The sequence below is a fragment of the Oncorhynchus mykiss genome, chromosome 7 (assembly GCF_013265735.2).
Source record: "Oncorhynchus mykiss isolate Arlee chromosome 7, USDA_OmykA_1.1, whole genome shotgun sequence".
Taxonomy (NCBI): domain Eukaryota; kingdom Metazoa; phylum Chordata; class Actinopteri; order Salmoniformes; family Salmonidae; genus Oncorhynchus; species Oncorhynchus mykiss.
This window is the reverse complement of record NC_048571.1, coordinates 29,441,629-29,462,075: the sequence shown is the minus strand read 5'-3', so window position 1 is coordinate 29,462,075 and position 20,447 is coordinate 29,441,629. Positions and strand designations below refer to the sequence as shown.

The window sequence follows — 20,447 nt, the reverse complement described above, 5'->3', positions numbered from 1 at the left end:
GAGGGAGATAAAAGTCTCCAACTTCAGCGATTTTTGCAATTCTTTCCAGTCACAGGCAGCAGAGAACTGGAACGAAAGGCAGCCAAATGAGGTGTTGGCTTTAGGGATGATCAGTGAGATACACCTGCTGGAGCGCGTGCTACGGGTGGGTGTTGCCATCGTGACCAGTGAACTGAGATAAGGCGGAGCTTTACCTAGCATGGACTTGCAGATGACCTGGAGCCAGTGGGTCTGGCGACGAATATGTAGCGAGGGCCAGCCGACTAGAGCATACAGGTCGCAGTGGTGGGTGGTATAAGGTGCTTTAGTGACAAAACGGATGGCACTGTGATAAACTGCATCCAGTTTGCTGAGTAGAGTGTTGGAAGCAATTTTGTTGATGACATCGCCGAAGTCGAGGATCGGTAGGATAGTCAGTTTTACTAGGGTAAGTTTGGCGGCGCGAGTGAAGGAGGCTTTGTTGCGGAATAGAAAGCCGACTCTAGATTGGATTTTCGATTGGAGATGTTTGATATGAGTCTGGAAGGAGAGTTTACAGTCTAGCCAGACACCTAGGTACTTATAGATGTCCACATATTCAAGGTCGGAACCATTCAGGGTGGCGATGCTAGTCGGGCATGCGGGTGCAGGCAGAGAACGGTTGAAAAGCATGCATTTGGTTTTACTAGCGTTTAAGAGCAGTTGGAGGCCACGGAAGGAGTGTTGTATGGCGTTGAAGCTCGTTTGGAGGTTAGATAGCACAGTGTCCAAGGACGGGCCGTAAGTATACAGAATGGTGTCGTCTGCGTAGAGGTGGATCAGGGAATCGGCCGCAGCAAAAGCAACATCATTGATATATACAGAGAAAAGAGTCAGCCCGAAAATTGAACCCTGTGGCACCCCCATAGAGACTGCCAGAGGACCGGACAGCATGCCCTCCGATTTGACACACTGAACTCTTTCTGCAAAGTAGTTGGTGAACCATCATCAGCTGATCCAGGAAATCATTTTCTGAATGACAGTCAAATAGGGGCAGCAGGTAGCCTAGCGGTTAGTCTTGGACTAGTAACCGAAAGGTTGCAAGATTGTAAAAATCTGTCGTTCTGCCCCTGAACAAGGCAGTTAACCCACTGTTCCTAGGCCGTCATTGAAAACAAGAAGTTGTTCTTAACTGACATGCCTAGTTAAATAAAGGTAAAAAATAAATAAATGACAAACATCACGACATGCAACAACAACAACCAACGGGCTTCTTCATTCATTACTCTGGTAAAGACAGTTATGCCGTGCTCCATGTTGGATCCAACATCCCTAACAAATTGATGTTTATAATGTTATTGTCTGCTTGATTTATAGTAGGGTCTCGTTAGTCTGTTTGGAAACAGAGATACTTATCCCATAATGTGTAGAGAACTGTTCCTTGATGGATAGGCTATTGTACAACACAAATAGCTATTTTCTTATTCAGGACATTTAGAATGACAACACAGTTATGTTGTACAGTGAGGGGGAAAAGTATTTGATCCCCTGCTGATTTTGTACGTTTGCCCTCTGACAAAGAAATGATCAGTCTATAATTTTAATGGTAGGTTTATTTGATCAGGGAGAGACAGAATAACAACAAAAAATACAGAAAAACGCATGTCAAAAATATTATAAATTGATTTGCATTTTAGAGGGAAATAAGTATTTGACCCTCCCCTCTCAATCAGAAAGATTTCTGATTCCCAGGTGTCTTTTACACAGGTAACGAGCTGAGATTAGGAGCATACTCTTAAAGGCAGTGCTCCTAATCTCAGTTTGTTACCTGTATACAAGATACCTGTCCACAGAAGCAATCAATCAGATTCCAAACTCTCCACCATGGCCAAGACCAAAGAGCTCTCCAAGGATGTCAGGGACAAGATTGTAGACCTACACAAGGCTGGAATGGGCTACAATACCATCGCCAAGCAGCTTGGTGAGAAGGTGACAACAGTTGGTGCGATTATTCGCAAATGGAAGAAACACAAAATAACTGTCAATCTACCTCGGCCTGGGGCTCCATGCAAGATCTCACCTCGTGGAGTTGCAATGATCATGAGAACGGTGAGGAATCAGCCCAGAACTATACGGGAGGATCTTGTCAATTATCTCAAGGCAGCTGGGACCATAGTCATCAAGAAAACAATTGGTAACACACTACGCCGTGAAGGACTGAATTCCTGCAGCTTCCACAAGGTCCCCCTGCTCACGAAAGCACATATACATGCCCGTCTGAAGTTTGCCAATGAACATATGAATGATTCAGAGGACAACTGGGTAAAAGTGTTGTGGTCAGATGAGACCAAAATGGAGCTCTTTGGCATCAACTCAACTCGCCATGTTTGGAGGAGGAATGCTGCCTATGACCCTAAGAACACCATCCCACCTGTCAAACATGGAGGTGGAAACATTATGCTTTGGGAGTGTTTTTCTGCTAAGGGGACAGGACAACTTCACCGCATCAAAGGGACGATGGACGGGGCCATGTACCGTCAAATCTTGGGTGAGAACCTCCTTCCCTCAGCCAGGGCATTGAAAATGGGTCTTGGATGGGTTTTCCAGCATGACAATGACCCAAAACAAACGGCCATGGCAACAAATCAGTGGCTCAAGAAGAAGCACATTAAGGTCCTGGAGTGGCCTAGCCAGTCTCAAGACCTTAACCCCATAGAAAATCTGTGGAGGGAGCTGAAGGTTCGAGTTGCCAAACGTCAGCCTCGAAACCTTAATGACTTGGAGAAAATATGCAAAGAGGAGCTGGACAAATCCCTCCTGAGATGTGTGCAAACCCGGTGGCCAACTACAAACGTCTGACCTCTGTGATTGCCAAGAAGAGTTTTGCAGGGGGGTCAAATACTTATTTCCCTCATTAAAATGCAAATCAATTTAACATTTTTGACATGTGTTTTTCTAGATTTTTTTGTTGTTATTCTGTCTCTCACTGTTTCAAATAAACCTACCATTAAAATTATAGACTGATCATTTCTTTGTCAGTGGGCAAACTTACCAAATCAGCAGGGGATCAAATACTTTTTTTCCCTCACTGTATGTGTCCTACAGTAGGTCTATGTTGTTGTTAGGTGAAGTTATGGGTCCTACCGTAATATTCAGAACACATTGTGAAAACTAAAATCTTCGCTCACCATTTTGGCTCCATGCAGATATTCTAAATCCATAAATAGTGGTTTCCTCATTACCAGATATAGTGGGGCAAAAAAAGTATTTAGTCAGCCACCAATTGTGCAAGTTCTCCCACTTAAAAAGATGAGAGGCCTGTAATTTTCATCATAGGTACACTTCAACTATGACAGACAAAATGAAAAAAAATAATCCAGAAAATCACATTGTAGGATTTTTAATTAATTTATTAGCACATTATAGTGGAAAATAAGTATTTGGTCAATAACAAAAGTTTATCTCAATACTTTGTTATATACCCTTTGTTGGCAATGACAGAGGTCAAACGTTTTCTGTAAGTCTTCACAAGGTTTTCACACACTGTTGCTGGTATTTTGGCCCATTCCTCCATGCAGATCTCCTCTAGAGCAGTGATGTTTTGGGGCTGTTGCTGGGCAACACGGACTTTCAACTCCCTCCAAAGATGTTCTATGGGGTTGAGATCTGGAGACTGGCTAGGCCACTCCAGGACCTTGAAATGCTTCTTACGAAGCCACTCCTTCGTTGCCCGGGTGGTGTGTTTGGGATCATTGTCGTGCTGACAGACCCAGCAACGTTTCATCTTCAATGCCCTTGCTGATGGAAGTTTTTTCCAAAAAGTTATATTTTGGTTTCATCTGACCATATGACATTCTCCCAGTCTTCTTCTCGATCATCCAAATGCTCTCTAGCCAACTTCAGACGGGCCTGGACATGTACTGGCTTAAGCAGTGGGACATGTCTGGCACTGCAGGATTTGAGCCCCTGGCAGCGTAGTGTGTTACTGATGGTAGGCTTTGTTACTTTGGTCCCAGCTCTCTGCAGGTCATTCACTAAGTCCCCCCGTGTGGTTCTGGGATTTTTGCTCACCGTTCTTGTGATCATTTTTACCCCACGGGTAAGATCTTGCGTGGAGCCCCAGATCGAGGGAGATTATCAGTGGTCTTGTATGTCTTCCATTTCCAAATAATTGCTCCCACAGTTGATTTCTTCAAACCAAGCTGCTTACCTATTGCAGATTCAGTATTCCCAGCCTGGTGCAGTCTACAATTTTGTTTATGGTGTCCTTTGACAGCTCTTTGGTCTTGGCCATAGTGGAGTTTGGAGTGTGACTGTTTGAGGTTGTGGACAGGTGTCTTTTATACTGATAACAAGTTCAAACAGGTGCCATTAATACAGGTAACGAGTAGAGGACGGAGGAGCCTCTTAAAGACGAAACTACAGGTCTGTGAGAGCCAGAAATCTTGCTTGTTTGTAGGTGACCAAATACTTATTTTCCACCATTAGTTTGCAAATAAATTCATTAAAAATCCTACAATGTGATTTTCTGGATTTTTTGTCTTCTCGTTTTGTCTGTCATAGTTGAAGTGTACCTATGATGAAAATTACAGGCCTCTCTCATCTTTTTAAGTGGGAGAACTTGCACAATTGGTGGCTGACTAAATACTTTTTTGCCCCACTGTATACTAGATCCATAACTAGTGGTTTCCTCATTACCAGATATACTACATCCATAACTAGCGGTTTCCTCATTACCAGATATACTACATCCATAACTAGCGGTTTCCTCATTACCAGATATACTACATACATAACTAGCGGTTTCCTCATTACCAGATATACTACATCCATAACTAGCGGTTTCCTCATTACCAGATATACTACATCCATAACTAGTGGTTTCTTCATTAGCAGATATACCACATCCATAACTAGTGGTTTCCTCATTAGCAGATATACTACATCCATAACTAGCGGTTTCCTCGTTAGCAAGGGGGAGTTTCTGCAACCAGATACACTACATCCATATTATCGTGATGGTTAATGTGACGACTGCTGCTCATCGAATGATTAGTGGTTTATAATTGCGTGATTAAATAAATCTGTCAATTATTAACTCATTAATCTGGGGCACCATGAGAAAATTGGTTTTATTGAGTTTCTATTTCCCAAATTATTAACTCAAAGAATTTCAGAATATCGATTTTACAACAGTCGCTAATTAATCAATTTCCTCTACAGTCTCATTCTGAACGTCGCATAATCCGGGAATCTGTACAAACCCGACTCCCACCAATGAGTCTGTACCACACCAATTTTAGTTGATTATTTATTTACTATCAAGCTAAAATTATAATATGAGATACACATACACAAAACACAGTCTAGGCTATTGAATAGAACTTAGTACAACGGGCCAACGCAGTATGGCGTGTTACCCAAAATGGGGATTTAAAAGAGAGAAAAAGAGAATGTACACGAGAGAAATGTACATTTATGTGCATTTATCAGCGTTGCTTATTTTAACCCTAACCTTGCCCCGAACTGACGCTATTATGGGTCGGAATATAATGATGTAATTACGTGTTTAAGGTCTCCGATGGGGGGTCTCCGCGTGGACCTGGTTCCTCGGATGTTTCACTTCTCTGGTGTTACTCTCTGGTTGTCCTCACGATGTCAGTGTCCTTGTCTTCGTGGTCTGTTTCCTCCCCCTTGTTCTAAAAGGGGTCTTCTGAGGACAGCCAGCCCTGCAGCTCAGGGCTCAGTGTTAGGAAAGAAAGCAGTGTAGATACACGATTCGATGGAGTGTGGTGACTGGGTGGTCCTGCTTGAATTCACCCTCTTAGACGCAGCTACTCATCCGTAGCAATGATTTGGTACAAGGTTCCTTTGTCTTCAACCTCTTGTTGCATTTTGGGTTCATTGACTACTCAGACCTTGACTGCAGCTCGGATGACTTAGTTTAGCATGCTAATTCTTAACTCGCATGTCTTATACCCTCGGGTCAGAAGTGGACGTTTACGCCTTTTACCAAGTTAAGAGGCTGGAGGTCTGGATTTTACTGAGATCCAATTTTAGACAACTAACTTCACATTTCATCTTTACCAAAACATTCTCTTTGTACGTTGTGTGGAAAATGTCCAAATCAATGTATAAACATCAAGCGTATACTGGGAAAGCTCTTACTGTTCGAAACTCATTGTCCTAAAGTCCAATTATTGCATGTTTAATTCTCTGAGGCTGGTTCTCTATAGTGAGAGGACAAAGTAATTTTGTCTGCAACCAAATTGTGTATGCTTTGCCCTCGTGCCGCAATTTTGGCAAACACAGAAAGCGGCCTATATTGACCAAAAGACCAAAAGTCTTTTGGCACATTGCTTAGAGTTTCAACAACTTTAACTTATTTCTAGCCTACAGTCATCGATTTTACTGCTAATGTGAAAACAAAACAAAATATGACTTTTTGCTCATTTTAAGACAATTGTCAAATAATTTTAACATTCATTAGATGTCAATTGTTGTACAACATCATGGCTACGCTGTTGGCGTCCCTTTTTACAGTGGATTCTGCTGTTGTGGGCCTCTTACCATCTGTCTGATTTTGTTGTTCACACAGGAGAGAGACGGGACTACAGTGGGTCCTCGGGGGAGCTTCAACAACATCATGATGCTGACAAGGCAGAGAAGAGTCTCTCCAGATCAGAACACCTCAAGAAACATCATCGGAGACCCACAGGGAAGAAATCTCAACGCTGCTCTGACTGTGGGAAAGGTTTTAAATCTTCATCAGAACTTAAAATACACCAACGAGTACACACAATAGAGAAATCTTACCACTGTTTTGATTGTGGGAAGAGCTACTTAAGATCAAATTCACTAAAAGTACACATGAGAATTCACACAGGAGAGAAACCTTTTATCTGTGATCAATGTGGGAAGAGTTTTACTACATCAAGCCATTGGATTGTACACCAGAGAACACACACAGGAGAGAAACCTTATAGCTGTACTCAATGTGGGATTAGTTTTACTCAGTCAAGCAACCTGTCATCACACCAGAGAAAACACACAGGAGAGAAATCTTATAGTTGTAATCAATGTGGGAAGAGTTTTACTCAGTCAAGCATCCTGGTAGCACATGAGAGAATACACACAGGAGAGAAACCTTATAGCTGTGATCAATGTGGGAAGAGTTTTACTACATCTAGCCATCTGACTGTCCACCAGAGAACACACACAGGAGAGAAACCTTATAGCTGTACTCAATGTGGGATTAGTTTTACTCACTCAAGCAGCATGTTATCACACCAGAGAAAACACACAGGAGAGAAATCTTATAGCTGTAATCAATGTGGGAAGAGTTTTGTTACATCTAGCCATCTGACTATACACCAGAGAACACACACAGGAGAGAAACCCCATAGCTGTGATCAATGTGACAAGAGGTACTCTGATAAAAGATCTCTGATCAAACATCAGAAAATACATACATGAAGGAGTTGTTTCATGATATCAATGAAATAAAATCTCAGTGTAGAATGTTTAAACATTGTAGTAGGAGTATTTGAATAACGTATAACCCAAATTGTTTGCCTCCTGTTCTATTGATTTCAGCATGATATGGGTATTAGCCTCATCAATGGAAATTGTTTTGTACTTTGCTGCATTCATCTTTCCCTTAATCTTGATCAGTCTGCCAGTCCCTGCCATTGAAACATATCCCCACTGCATGATGCTGCCAACAACATGCTTCACCGTAGGGATTGGGCCTGGTTTCCTCCAGACGTGACGCTTGACATTCAGGCCAAGAGTTCAATCTTGGTTTCATCAGACCAGAGAATCTTGTTTCTCATGGTCTGAGAGGCCTTTTGGCAAACTCCAAGTGGGCTGTCATGTGACTTTTTTATTGAGGAGTGGCTTCCGTCTAGCCACTCTATCGTAAAGGTCTGATTGTTGGAGGGCTGTATAGATGGTTGTCCTTCTGGAAGGTTCTCCCATCTCCACAGAGGAACTCTGGAGCTCTGTCAGTGACCAGTGGCTTCTTGGTCACCTCCCTGACCAAGGCCCTTCTCCCCTGATTGTTCTGTTTGAAATGGATGCCAGCTCTAGGAAGAGTCTTGGTGGTTTCAACCGTCTTACATTTTAGAATGGAGGCCACTATGTTCTTAGGGACCTTCAATACTGCAGAAATGTTTTGGTACCCTTCCCCAGATCTGTGCTTTGACACAATCCTGTCTCGAAGCTCTACGGACAATTCCTTCGACCGCATGGCTTGGTTTTTTCTCTGACATGAATTTATGGCAGGTGGGCTCCAATGAAGTTGTAGAAACATCTCAAGGATGATTAATGGAAACAGAATGCACCTGAGCTCAATTTTGAGTCTCATAGCAAAGGGTCTAAATATGGTATTTCTGTTTTTCACTTTGTCATTATCGGGTATTGTGATGTCATTATGGGGTATTGTGTGTAGGTTGATGAAAATATTTTTTAATCCATTTTAGAATAAGGCTGTAACGTAACAAAATGTGGAAAAAGTCAAGTGGTCTGAATACTTTCTGAATGTTCTGAATATGCTGTTGGTTTACTGTTAGAATAAGTTGTATGACTACACCAATACTGTTAAAGCAACGATGCAGAGACCTAGAAAATACATGGCCAACCTTGCTGCTAGAGATCTAGCTACTGGGTGTGCAGGTTTCTGTTCCAGCCCTGCACTGACAGCTGACATTGTGCTGATTATTTGGATTAGACACTATTCAACTATTCAATCATGTCTTGTTTTGGAGTCAGATGGATGTCTATACCCACTGCCCATTTCCACAGGTGTTCTTTATGATAGGAAATAAAGGGCTGATTCACAGAATTAACTATAGTGTCTTTTTGAGTCATTGAACATTCCCTGTTTGTCCGGTTTATTGAGTTACTCTAATTTAGTCTGATATTGTACAATCATTATTTAATTCTGCTACATTTAAAAATTATTACATTATTTTAAGCTTTATTTAGCTAGGCAAGACAGTTTAAGAAACAATTCTTATTTACAATGATGGCCTACCGGGGAATATTGGGTTAACTGCCTTGTTCAGGGGCATAACGACAGATTTTTACCTTGTCAGCTCGGGGTTTCTGGCCCAATGCTCTAACCACTAGGCTACCTGCCGGCCCATAGGCGTGTCCAATGCAGACATGATGGATTAGTATTGACCTCATAGACATGTCCAATGCACTTGTTCATGTGGTTTGTAGTTTCGAAACTGAAACAGGATTTGCTAATCCTCCCACATTGTTTCCATGTTGCTGAGATGTTTTCTCCATTTGAAATGATACTGTTAGAAATAGGTAAAGCACTCACACATCTGAGAACTTGTGTGTGTTCATCATTAGTTAATAACTTGAAAGAAAATAAAATGCTGATTGATACTGATCAGTGTGTGGGTTTTCTTTTTCATCAGACAATTGAGGCTCATATTGACCATGTTGAAGGAGACCAGATTATACTCGTGATCAGTGGTGGAAAAAGTACCCAATTGTCATACTTGAGTAAAAGTATAGATACCTTCATAGAAAGTTACCCAGTAAAATACTACTTGAGTGAAAGTCTAAAAGTATTTGGTTTTAAATATACTTAAGTATCAACAGTAAAAGTATGAATCATTTCAAATCCCTTATATTAAGCAAACCAGACGGCAACATTTTCTTGTTTTTTTATTTACGGATAGCCAGGGAAACACTCCATCACTCAGACATCATTTACATCCGAAGCATTTGTGTTTAGTGAGTCCGTCAGATCAGAGGCAGTAGGGATAACCAGTGATGTTCTCTGTTTAGTGAGTCCGCCAGACTATAGGCATTCGGGATGACCAGGGATGTTCTCTTGATAAGTGCTGAATTGGACCATTTTTCTGTCCTGCTAAGCATTCAAAATGTATTAAAAAGTACATTATTTTCATTTAGAAATGTAGTGAAGTAAAAGTACATGTTGTCAAAAATAAAAATAGTAAGTACAGATTCCCCAAAACAACTACTTCAGTAGTACTTGAAATAACTTTTACTTAAGTACTTTACACCACTGGTACTGTGTTACAGCTGCTCTCTCCTCTTCAATGTCATGAACTAGACCAGGTACTGTGTTACAGCTGCTCTCTCCTCAGTGTCATGAACTAGACCATGTACTGTGTGACAGCTCCTGCTCATTGCCATAAAATTAGGTCCAAAGCCCTCTCCTCCATGGTTTCCCCAACCTAAACTCACTGAGATGAGGTCCAAAGCCCTCTCCTCCATGGTTTCCCCAACCTAAACTCACTGAGATGAGGTCCAAGGAGGTGAAGTCTATTAGAGGTGGTTTGGTTAACCACATTAGTTACTTTGCCTAAAAACTTATTAGGTTCCCAAGCACTTTAATTTGGCATCCATGTTTCATGGAAAGAGACTAAGTTTAGCCCAGAGTGTACCAGGTGGACATTGGGTTTGATTCAGACCCTGCCAGTGTGCCAGGTGGACATTGGGTTTGATTCAGACCCTGCCAGTGTGCCAGGTGGACATTGGGTTTGATTCAGACCCTGCCAGTGTGCCAGGTGGACATTGGGTTTGATTCAGACCCTGCCAGCATGGCCAGAAATGTATTCTAAGGTCAGTAACTTATAACCATAGAACCACCACAGACCTTTCATGCATGACTAAAAACACCTAAGTATTCGATTTACTGCCATGGTCTAGTATGTCACTGCATCAGACACCATTCACAATGCTGGCTGAGGTACGAGTAAAACATGACATATTATTTCCTAACCATTCACAATGCTGGCTGAGGTACAAGTAAAACATGACATATTATTTCCTAACCATTCACAATGCTGGCTGAGGTACAAGTAAAACATGACATATTATTTCCTAACCATTCACAATGCTGGCTGAGGTACAAGTAAAACATGACATATTATTTCCTAACCATTCACAATGCTGGCTGAGGTATGAGTAAAACATGACATATTATTTACTAGTCATTCACAATGCTGGCTGAGGTATGAGTAAAACATGACATTATTTCCTAACTGTAAAAAACTCCCCACTCCTTAATCAACTAGTCTCCCAGTGTTTAACCAGAATAACATGAGTTGTGTCCTTCAAACTGTTAGTCCATAATCATATTCAGCTACTTAGATGTCATGTATTGTCATGTTATGTTCTCTATAATGAAACATCACCAAGTGAAATAAAGTTGATAAGATACTCTTAATAAACATTAAATAAAAAATGGTTGTTCAGAAAACATTCATTATCTTGTTCTCTCATGAAATGTACAAAATATTTGACTATTTGCAAGGAACATTGCACATGGACCGTAAGAAATCCTGAATGTATTGAAATGCCTGGAGGGGATGTGTTAATTCATAACCCATCATTTATACCTGGGGTGGCAGGGTAGCCTAGTGGTTAGAGCGTTAGACTAGTAACCGGAAGGTTGCAAGTTCAAACCCCTGAGCTGACAAGGTACAAATCTGTCATTCTGCCCCAGAACAGTTCAGTTCACTGTTCCTAGGCCATCATTGAAAATAAGCATTTGTTCTTAACTGACTTCCCTAGGTAAAATAAATAAAAAACCTGTTCATAACCCATCATTTATACCTGTTAATTCATAACCCATCATTTATACATTTTGCTGGAAAGGGGCGTTTCAGGCAGGCTGGCACCCGCAATAACATCTGCTAAACACGTGTATGTTACCAAAAATAAGTGATTTTGATTTGAAATAAACATCCTATTTATCAAAGGTGCTATTGGCTGGGGTCAAAATTACTCCAAAGGATTTTAATTTGTTAAAAGTCCATTTTGATACAGAAACCCTAAACCATGATTTAGATTTATTCAGAACAAGTTGATTGACAAAGTCATGAAAAATTGAATAAACCACATTTTGGCTATGATAAAAGATATGCCTCTGTGGTCAAAATGATCCATGTCAGAAGTATGGTTCAAAGTTTGTTTTAAATTCTCCCTCGTTAAACACGAATCAATCAACACATGCTTCTCTTTGAACGACTTAATATTATATTACACTTTTATGAAATAAATAATAATTTTGCACGCCCAATTTTTCAGTTTTTGATTTGTTAAAAAAGTTTGAAATATCCAATAAATGTCGTTCCACTTCATGATTGTGTCCCACTTGTTGTTGATTCTTCACAAAAAAATACAGTTTTATATCTTTATGTTTGAAGCCTGAAATGTGGCAAAGGGTCGCAAAGTTCAAGGGGGCCGAATACTTTCGCAAGGCACTGTATATTATAGTTGAAAATATGTATTTTCGGTTCATTTTTTCAATGACTTGAAAACAACCTAATTTCAATTTACTTGCAGTTAGCCTTGTGGTTAGAGCGTTGGGCATTGTAAATCAGAATTTGATCTTAACTGATGTCGTGTCTTTTGCTATGCCGGATCAAGTGATATGACATGCTATTCTATAAAATCACTTCTCTGTAATTAATATTACCTGACTAAGCTAATCAGGTAAATGTAATTAACTAGAAAGTCGGGGCACCACGAAAGAGTGTTAATAGAGCTGTTATCTTCTGAATAAACACTTAATGACCTAGTAATATCTTACATCAATAGCAGTCAATATTTAATCCTCACCTTATTCAGTCTCATCTAAAAGTTGTAAATTCTTGGTTATCTTCACGAACCCTGGCTAACAAGTTGAATCAGCGATACAAAATTTGGTTTAATGATTTATTTACTAAATACCTAAATAATCACACAGAATTACACATACACAAATCAAATCAAATCAAATCAAATTTTATTTGTCACAGACACATGGTTAGCAGATGTTAATGCGAGTGTAGCGAAATGCTTGTGCTTCTAGTTCCGACAATGCAGTAATAACCAACAAGTAATCTAACTAACAATTCCAAAACTACTGTCTTGTACACAGTGTGAGGGGATAAAGAATATGTACATAAGGATATATGAATGAGTGATGGTACAGAGCAGCATAGGCAAGATACAGTAGATGGTATCGAGTACAGTATATACATATGAGATGAGTATGTGAACAAAGTGGCATAGTTAAAGTGGCTAGTGATACATGTATTACATAAGGATACAGTCGATGATATAGAGTACAGTATATACGTATGCATATGAGATGAATAATGTAGGGTAAGTAACATTATATAAGGTAGCATTGTTTAAAGTGGCTAGTGATATATTTCCCATCAATTCCCATTATTAAAGTGGCTGGAGTTGAGTCAGTGTCAGTGTGTTGGCAGCAGCCACTCAATGTTAGTGGTGGCTGTTGAACAGTCTGATGGCCTTGAGATAGAAGCTGTTTTTCAGTCTCTCGGTCCCAGCTTTGATGCACCTGTACTGACCTCGCCTTCTGGATGATAGCGGGGTGAACAGGCAGTGGCTCGGGTGGTTGATGTCCTTGATGATCTTTATGGCCTTCCTGTGACATCGGGTGGTGTAGGTGTCCTGGAGGGCAGGTAGTTTGCCCCCGGTGATGCGTTGTGCAGACCTCACTACCCTCTGGAGAGCCTTACGGTTGAGGGCGGAGCAGTTGCCGTACCAGGCGGTGATACAGCCCGCCAGGATGCTCTCGATTGTGCATCTGTAGAAGTTTGTGAGTGCTTTTGGTGACAAGCCGAATTTCTTCAGCCTCCTGAGGTTGAAGAGGCGCTGCTGCGCCTTCTTCACAATGCTGTCTGTGTGAGTTGACCAATTCAGTTTGTCTGCGATGTGTATGCCGAGGAACTTAAAACTTGCTACCCTCTCCACTACTGTTCCATTGATGTGGATAGGGGGGTGTTCCCTCTGCTGTTTCCTGAAGTCCACAATCATCTCCTTAGTTTTGTTGACGTTGAGTGTGAGGTTATTTTCCTGACACCACACTCCGAGGGCCCTCACCTCCTCCCTGTAGGCCGTCTCGTCGTTGTTGGTAATCAAGCCTACCACTGTTGTGTCGTCCGCAAACTTGATGATTGAGTTGGAGGCGTGCGGGCCACGCAGTCGTGGGTGAACAGGGAGTACAGGAGAGGGCTCAGAACGCACCCTTGTGGGGCCCCAGTGTTGAGGATCAGCGGGGAGGAGATGTTGTTGCCTACCCTCACCACCTGGGGGCGGCCCGTCAGGAAGTCCAGTACCCAGTTGCACAGGCCGGGGTCGAGACCCAGGGTCTCGAGCTTGATGACGAGCTTGGAGGGTACTATGGTGTTGAATGTCGAGCTGTAGTCAATGAACAGCATTCTCACATAGGTATTCCTCTTGTCCAGATGGGTTAGGGCAGTGTGCAGTGTGGTTGAGATTGCATCGTCTGTGGACCTATTTGGGCGGTAAGCAAATTGGAGTGGGTCTAGTGTGTCAGGTAGGGTGGAGGTGATATGGTCCTTGACTAGTCTCTCAAAGCACTTCATGATGACGGAAGTGAGTGCTACGGGGCGGTAGTCGTTTAGCTCAGTTACCTTAGCTTTCTTGGGAACAGGAACAATGGTGGCCCTCTTGAAGCATGTGGGAACAGCAGACTGGTATAGGGATTGATTGAATATGTCCGTAAACACACCGGCCAGCTGGTCTGCGCATGCTCTGAGGGCGCGGCTGGGGATGCCGTCTGGGCCTGCAGCCTTGCGAGGGTTAACACGTTTAAATGTCTTACTCACCTCGGCTGCAGTGAAGGAGAGGCCGCAAGTTTTCGTTGCAGGCCGTGTCAGTGGCACTGTATTGTCCTCAAAGCGGGCAAAAAAGTTATTTAGTCTGCCTGGGAGCAGGACATCCTGGTCCGTGACAGGGCTGGATTTCTTCCTGTAGTCCGTGATTGACTGTAGACCCTGCCACATGCCTCTTGTGTCTGAGCCATTGAATTGAGAGTCTACTTTGTCTCTGTACTGACGCTTAGCTTGTTTGATAGCCTTGCGGAGGGAATAGCTGCACTGTTTGTATTCGGTCATGTTACCAGACACCTTGCCCTGATTAAAAGCAGTGGTTCGCGCTTTCAGTTTCACACGAATGCTGCCATCAATCCACGGTTTCTGGTTAAGGAATGTTTTAATCGTTGCTATGGGAACGACATCTTCAACGCACGTTCTAATGAACTCGCACACCGAATCAGCGTATTCGTCAATGTTGTTGTCTGACGCAATACGAAACATGTCCCAGTCCACGTGATGGAAGCAGTCTTGGAGTGTGGAGTCAGCTTGGTCGGACCAGCGTTGGACAGACCTCAGCGTGGGAGCCTCTTGTTTTAGTTTCTGTCTGTAGGCAGGGATCAACAAAATGGAGTCGTGGTCAGCTTTTCCGAAAGGGGGGCGGGGCAGGGCCTTATATGCGTCGCGGAAGTTAGAGTAACAATGATCCAAGGTCTTTCCACCCCTGGTTGCGCAATCGATATGCTGATAAAATTTAGGGAGTCTTGTTTTCAGATTAGCCTTGTTAAAATCCCCAGCTACAATGAATGCAGCCTCCGGATAAATGGTTTCCAGTTTGCAAAGAGTCAAATAAAGTTCATTCAGAGCCAACGATCTGCAAACGTCTGCTTGGGGGGGATATATACGGCTGTGATTATAATCGAAGAGAATTCTCTTGGTAAATAATGCGGTCTACAATTTATTGTGAGGAATTCTAAATCAGGTGAACAGAAGGATTTGAGTTCCTGTATGTTTCTTTCAACACACCATGTCACGTTAGTCATAAGGCATACGCCCCCGCCCCTCTTCTTACCAGAAATATGTTTGTTTCTGTCAGCGCGATGCGTGGAGAAACCTGTTGGCTGCACCGCCTCGGATAGCGTCTCTCCAGTAAGCCACGTTTCCGTGAAGCAAAGAACGTTACAGTCTCTGATGTCCCTCTGGAATGCTACCCTTGCTCGGATTTCATCAACCTTGTTGTCAAGAGACTGGACATTGGCAAGAAGAATGCTAGGGAATGGTGCACGGTGTGCCCGTCTCCGGAGTCTGACCAGAAGACCGCCTCGTTTCCCTCTTTTTCGGAGTCGTTTTTTTTGGGTCGCTGCATGGGATCCACTCCGTTGTCCTGTTTGTAAGGCAGAACACAGGATCTGCGTCGCGAAAAACATATTCATATTCTTGGTCGTACTGATGGTGAATTGACGCTGATCTTATATTCAGTAGTTCTTCTCGACTGTATGTAATGAAACCTAAGATGACCTGGGGTACTAATGTAAGAAATAACACGTAAAAAAACAAAAAACTGCATAGTTTCCTAGGAACGCGAAGCGAGGCGGCCATCTCTGTCGGCGCCGGAAGTCGGCGCCGGAAGTCAATCAGATCTACACAGAATAGATCATACATTGAATACTAATTGTCATAAAGGAAACAGTCTCTAGCGGATGGAACAGATATGACGGCTGGTTACACAAAGAAAGGGGGTTGGGTTTGAGTGAAAGAGCGGGAAGACTGAGGAACAAAGGGAGAAGCTATGCTATCGTATATACAGTATCTCATGCATTCTAAGTAACCACCCATTTGAAAAATGCATGGATCAGCATGGATCACTTGTCCTCTGAAGAATGTAGCGGTGAACTGGAGCGTGGTAGAATGGATATTTTGTCCGTCCTCTCCTAGCCCACATTTAAAGCTGCTGTTGCTAACGCAACGGCTAGGAGGTATCACTTCGTTAGTGAATAAGAGTTCAAAGTTCATACCAAGTTGCCATGCTATATGCTCATGCTATATTCTGGCGGGTATAGTCGAAATTCATCCGTCCATTGTCGATCGTCATCGTCACATTGAAATTCGATGGTAATTTCATTAGGTTATTATCTTAGCCCTTTCAACGTGGGGACCGTCGTCCTCTCATCCTTGGAACACAAAGTTGGATTTTCGTCAACGGGCTTATATCAGGTTGAAGAGAAGGGCGTGTTTCATAGAAGCTAAAATTACATTTAATCTTTTCACAAATAGTTTCATATTTAAACATTTAAATTGCACAACAATTCCACATGAATCTGATAACTAGAATGTGTTAACTTTCCAAGATACAGTTAGTAGTAATGTCTCAGACAACAACTGATCTGAGATCATATTCATTAAGTACCAACGCATATTTTCAACTGGTTGGATTACCGAAAGGAGAAAGGTATTTTTTGGGGTCATAAACCTCCCCCAACAGGCCAAGGCCATGACACTGACTTATTTACAATGACGGCCTACCGGTTAACTGCCTTGTTCAGATGCAGAACGACAAGATGTTTACCTTGTCAGCTTGAGGATTCAATACAGAAACCTTTTGGTTACTGTTAAATGAAGGTTAAAAAAAGTCACATGGACGCAGTATAATAAATTGGCCTATAATCAATTTTATTAACAATCTTACATCACTCCAGTATTTCTTGACAACATTCAAGTGCTAATTGTCTTTATTGCACGACTGAAGAAGCATGACTCAAATCCCCTCATAATTCAAACATTCAGCCTGACATTTTTAATTATTCCAAGCCTCACTATTAAATGAATTATTGTCAATACATATTAACAAAGGGGTGTACATTTAGTTTTGATATTTACAATTCATGTAACATTTTGTATTCAAAATGTTTTATGCAACCCACTAACAACTCTTGGGTACAATTATATTGACATTGTTGCCCTGCTTTAATAACATCAGGATTAATTCTCAGATGTGCCAACCCAAATGTACTAGAGCATAACATCGGGGACTGGGCCCCGATCCAACAACATGCCTATCGAGTGAAACCTGAAAAGAGAGAGAAGCTCCGCAGTGAGGTGGAAAGTTACTACAGATATTGCAGGAGTTTCCACTTGAAATCAGACATGTCCGTGGTAAAGACAACTTGGATGTTGATTGTCTCAAGGGTGGGAAGTCAAAAATATTTGTGTTTAGCCAGTGAGTTACCATGGATCACAATTTATTTTGACTGCGTTTTTCCGTATTGGAGATGAGTTTTGTTTGGGCTCGTTCCAAGTGGGGCGGCAGGTAGAAGTTGTACTTAACTGACTTGCCTAGTTAAATAAAGGTTACATAAAAATTATACTTTTGTATATTATTATTTCAAAATATGTGTTTTTTTTTCTTGTTTTTAATTGTTGACAACCAGTAGACAGCATGTTTATATTGTAGACGGTGAAGCATTGTAGTTGATTATAATGTGAAATGGATGTTGTTTTCTGTTGGTGGTGAGCATACTTGTCCATCAAAAATATGGGATATATTTGTTGTCTTGAAGGGGAAGGTTTTACAGGCTTTGGTTTTTTCATTTATGTTTTCAGGTTGGACTTTAGCTCGTCAGCCCGTAGGACGCACTGATTGGTGTCACCTCGTTAGTCAGTATGTGTTACACCTGTGCTGGCTTGTCCATCTCGTTAGTGGGAAGGTGTTTCACCTGAGCTGGTCCAGGTTCTATTTAAGAGTGTCTGGCTGATAAAATAATATGTTTAAAGTTAATGATTAAATAATTCCACTCTGAAACCATATAATTGTATGAAATGTATTAGAATCATAAAACTATAATCTGATGATGTGTGTAGTTTGAATCAGAATTAGAACAAGGACCTTTTTAGTATGTAAGCAGGGTGCAAGTGTGAAACAAATAAGAGGAGCTATCGACAGACAAGCTGTACTACTGTGTTCCTTACTGTCTCCACCTCTGGAGAAACTGTTAGGCTTGCAGAAAATTATGAAACATGTTGCAAATTAAACAATGTATCTGTGTAGTGGAAAAACACCAACTGTCTGATCAAGGCATAGCTTAAGATTTGAACTTGTTTGCATTCTTGACTTTAAAACATTCTTGTGAATAAACATTTTGACTATTGTAAGTTGGGACTCTTCGGTTTCATTCAACCAGAATCTTACAACTCTGGGTGGCAGACCGAGTAGATTAATTGAAGTTTATGAACATTGATAACAAAATTCTCATAACACTGGCTCATAAACACCTTTAGTTGCACCACTGTCTTGAAGTTTGGTGTGGGTTTTTCTTTTGTTTGCCTCTTCTTGGGCAGATTTAGTGGATCTCATGGTGGGTGTCTTTTAGGTCCCAGTTGTTACTAGTCAACTTCCAGCAGACACCCCATAGTGTATTTCAGAGCCCCTCTTAAAAAAAAACAAGCTTATCATTTGGGTTGGATATTGCATCCAATTCATATTTTAATCAATTGCATTTCCTTAGGGTGCCAATTAGTCTTTGAATTGTTAATCTTGTTTGTTGTGTACTAAATAGTTATCTTTTTATTTTTTAAATGTGTTTTTTCCTTTGAAGCCATTGTGTTGCATCCATGTCTGAAATGTGCTGTATAAATAAAGCTGGATTTGATTTCAACAAATTAACCCAATGACCGACCAATTAACAGACTCTTGGTCCCTCTTAGTATGAAAAACAGTATCAATCCCACTTTTCCAGCCTGCTGAAGGAGTGGTGGAGTGGTAAACACCACCCTCAGCTCTACCAGAGGCTTGAGGTGGTCTCCCAAACCTCTGCGTATGTCATGCTCTGTGGCCTTGCTGTTCCATTTCTTGACTGCAACACAGAAACACATTTAGTCATTAAAACACTCAAAAGTAATGGATATGGAGCATCTAGTTACATTTAGGTGCCAGGTGTGACTGTCATCTGATCACTCCAAGCAGCATTAGGTTCAGATCTACCAGGATGGACCTTTGACATAGTCTGGACGCAGTCAGGCCACCAAATATGCACAAGCAATGTAAAGAGATGTGGGGAAAAGTACATTCTATACAAATTACTTTCATAATATCAAAGAACAAATGTGTCTGAGGGGAAATTAACTTTAATACAGCCAAAAGGGGTGATAAATTACACCACTGTCAGTGGACAATTTGCACTAATGGAAATAAGCATAGATGTTACGAATCCCTTTGGCCCTACAGTCTAGGGGGAATGGAAACAAGACCCGTAACATAACTCAAGCAAATCATAATAGTGAAAAACCACAGACAACTTAAATCTACCATCAAACACTCATGGTTTATTTTAAACACACGGTAAAGGGGGGCGGGAAAAGGGGCTGAGCTGGACCCAAGGAAAGAAGTAATAAAATATCAAAAAACACCCCTAAGCTAGACTAGCCTACTCCAATACAGTTAACTAACTAAACAATAATACAGTGGGTGGTCCGCCCAGTTCTAACTAGGGTATTTAGACAAAGGTTTTCCTACAGGTAATGTATGCCCATGGGTGACTTGTCTTGGTACCCCCTTTTCCCACCAACAAACATTAAGGAAGCACAACAATACATACTCACATAATTTCGGACAAATGTGACATGTAGGAACAAAAACCAAAAGAGAGCTCAATCCAAGGAGAGAGTGAGAGAGATTGAGCTGCAGAGAAAACAACTGACTGGGTTTTTAAACCAAGGGAAAGGGGATGTGATTGGGTAAGGTAAAAGGAGCAGGTGTCTTCTGATTGCCGACTGATTGGCGACACCTGTGCATAGGGGAGAAGGAAAGAAAATACACACAGGATACCAATATCCGTAACAATAGATGATGGAACATATTCCCTTCTGCTT

General features: G+C 41.5%; 2 protein-coding genes and 1 long non-coding RNA gene across 4 annotated transcripts in view; 1 reads left to right on the top strand and 2 right to left on the bottom strand.

Annotated features, from left to right (window-relative positions):
- Nucleotides 1-8,031, top strand: part of LOC110527636 (zinc finger protein 239) — a 41,236-nt gene extending 33,205 nt beyond the window's left edge. The window contains exon 2 of one of the 2 annotated variants that reach the window (XM_021609029.2): nt 6,557-8,031. In XM_021609029.2, the coding sequence (XP_021464704.1) occupies nt 6,557-7,434 (878 nt within the window). In that variant the 3' untranslated portion in view covers nt 7,435-8,031. The remainder of the gene's footprint in view (nt 1-6,556) is intronic. The other variant, XM_036983133.1, reaches the window with a different exon arrangement.
- LOC110527619 (zinc finger protein 501) overlaps nt 1-20,447 on the bottom strand; it is a 174,204-nt gene that overhangs the window by 41,712 nt on the left and 112,045 nt on the right. The gene's annotated exons all lie outside the window — the stretch shown is intronic.
- Nucleotides 19,406-20,447, bottom strand: part of LOC118965282 — a 28,801-nt gene continuing 27,759 nt past the window's right edge. The window contains exon 4 of the long non-coding RNA XR_005052566.1: nt 19,406-19,432. This is a non-coding gene — a long non-coding RNA (uncharacterized LOC118965282). The remainder of the gene's footprint in view (nt 19,433-20,447) is intronic.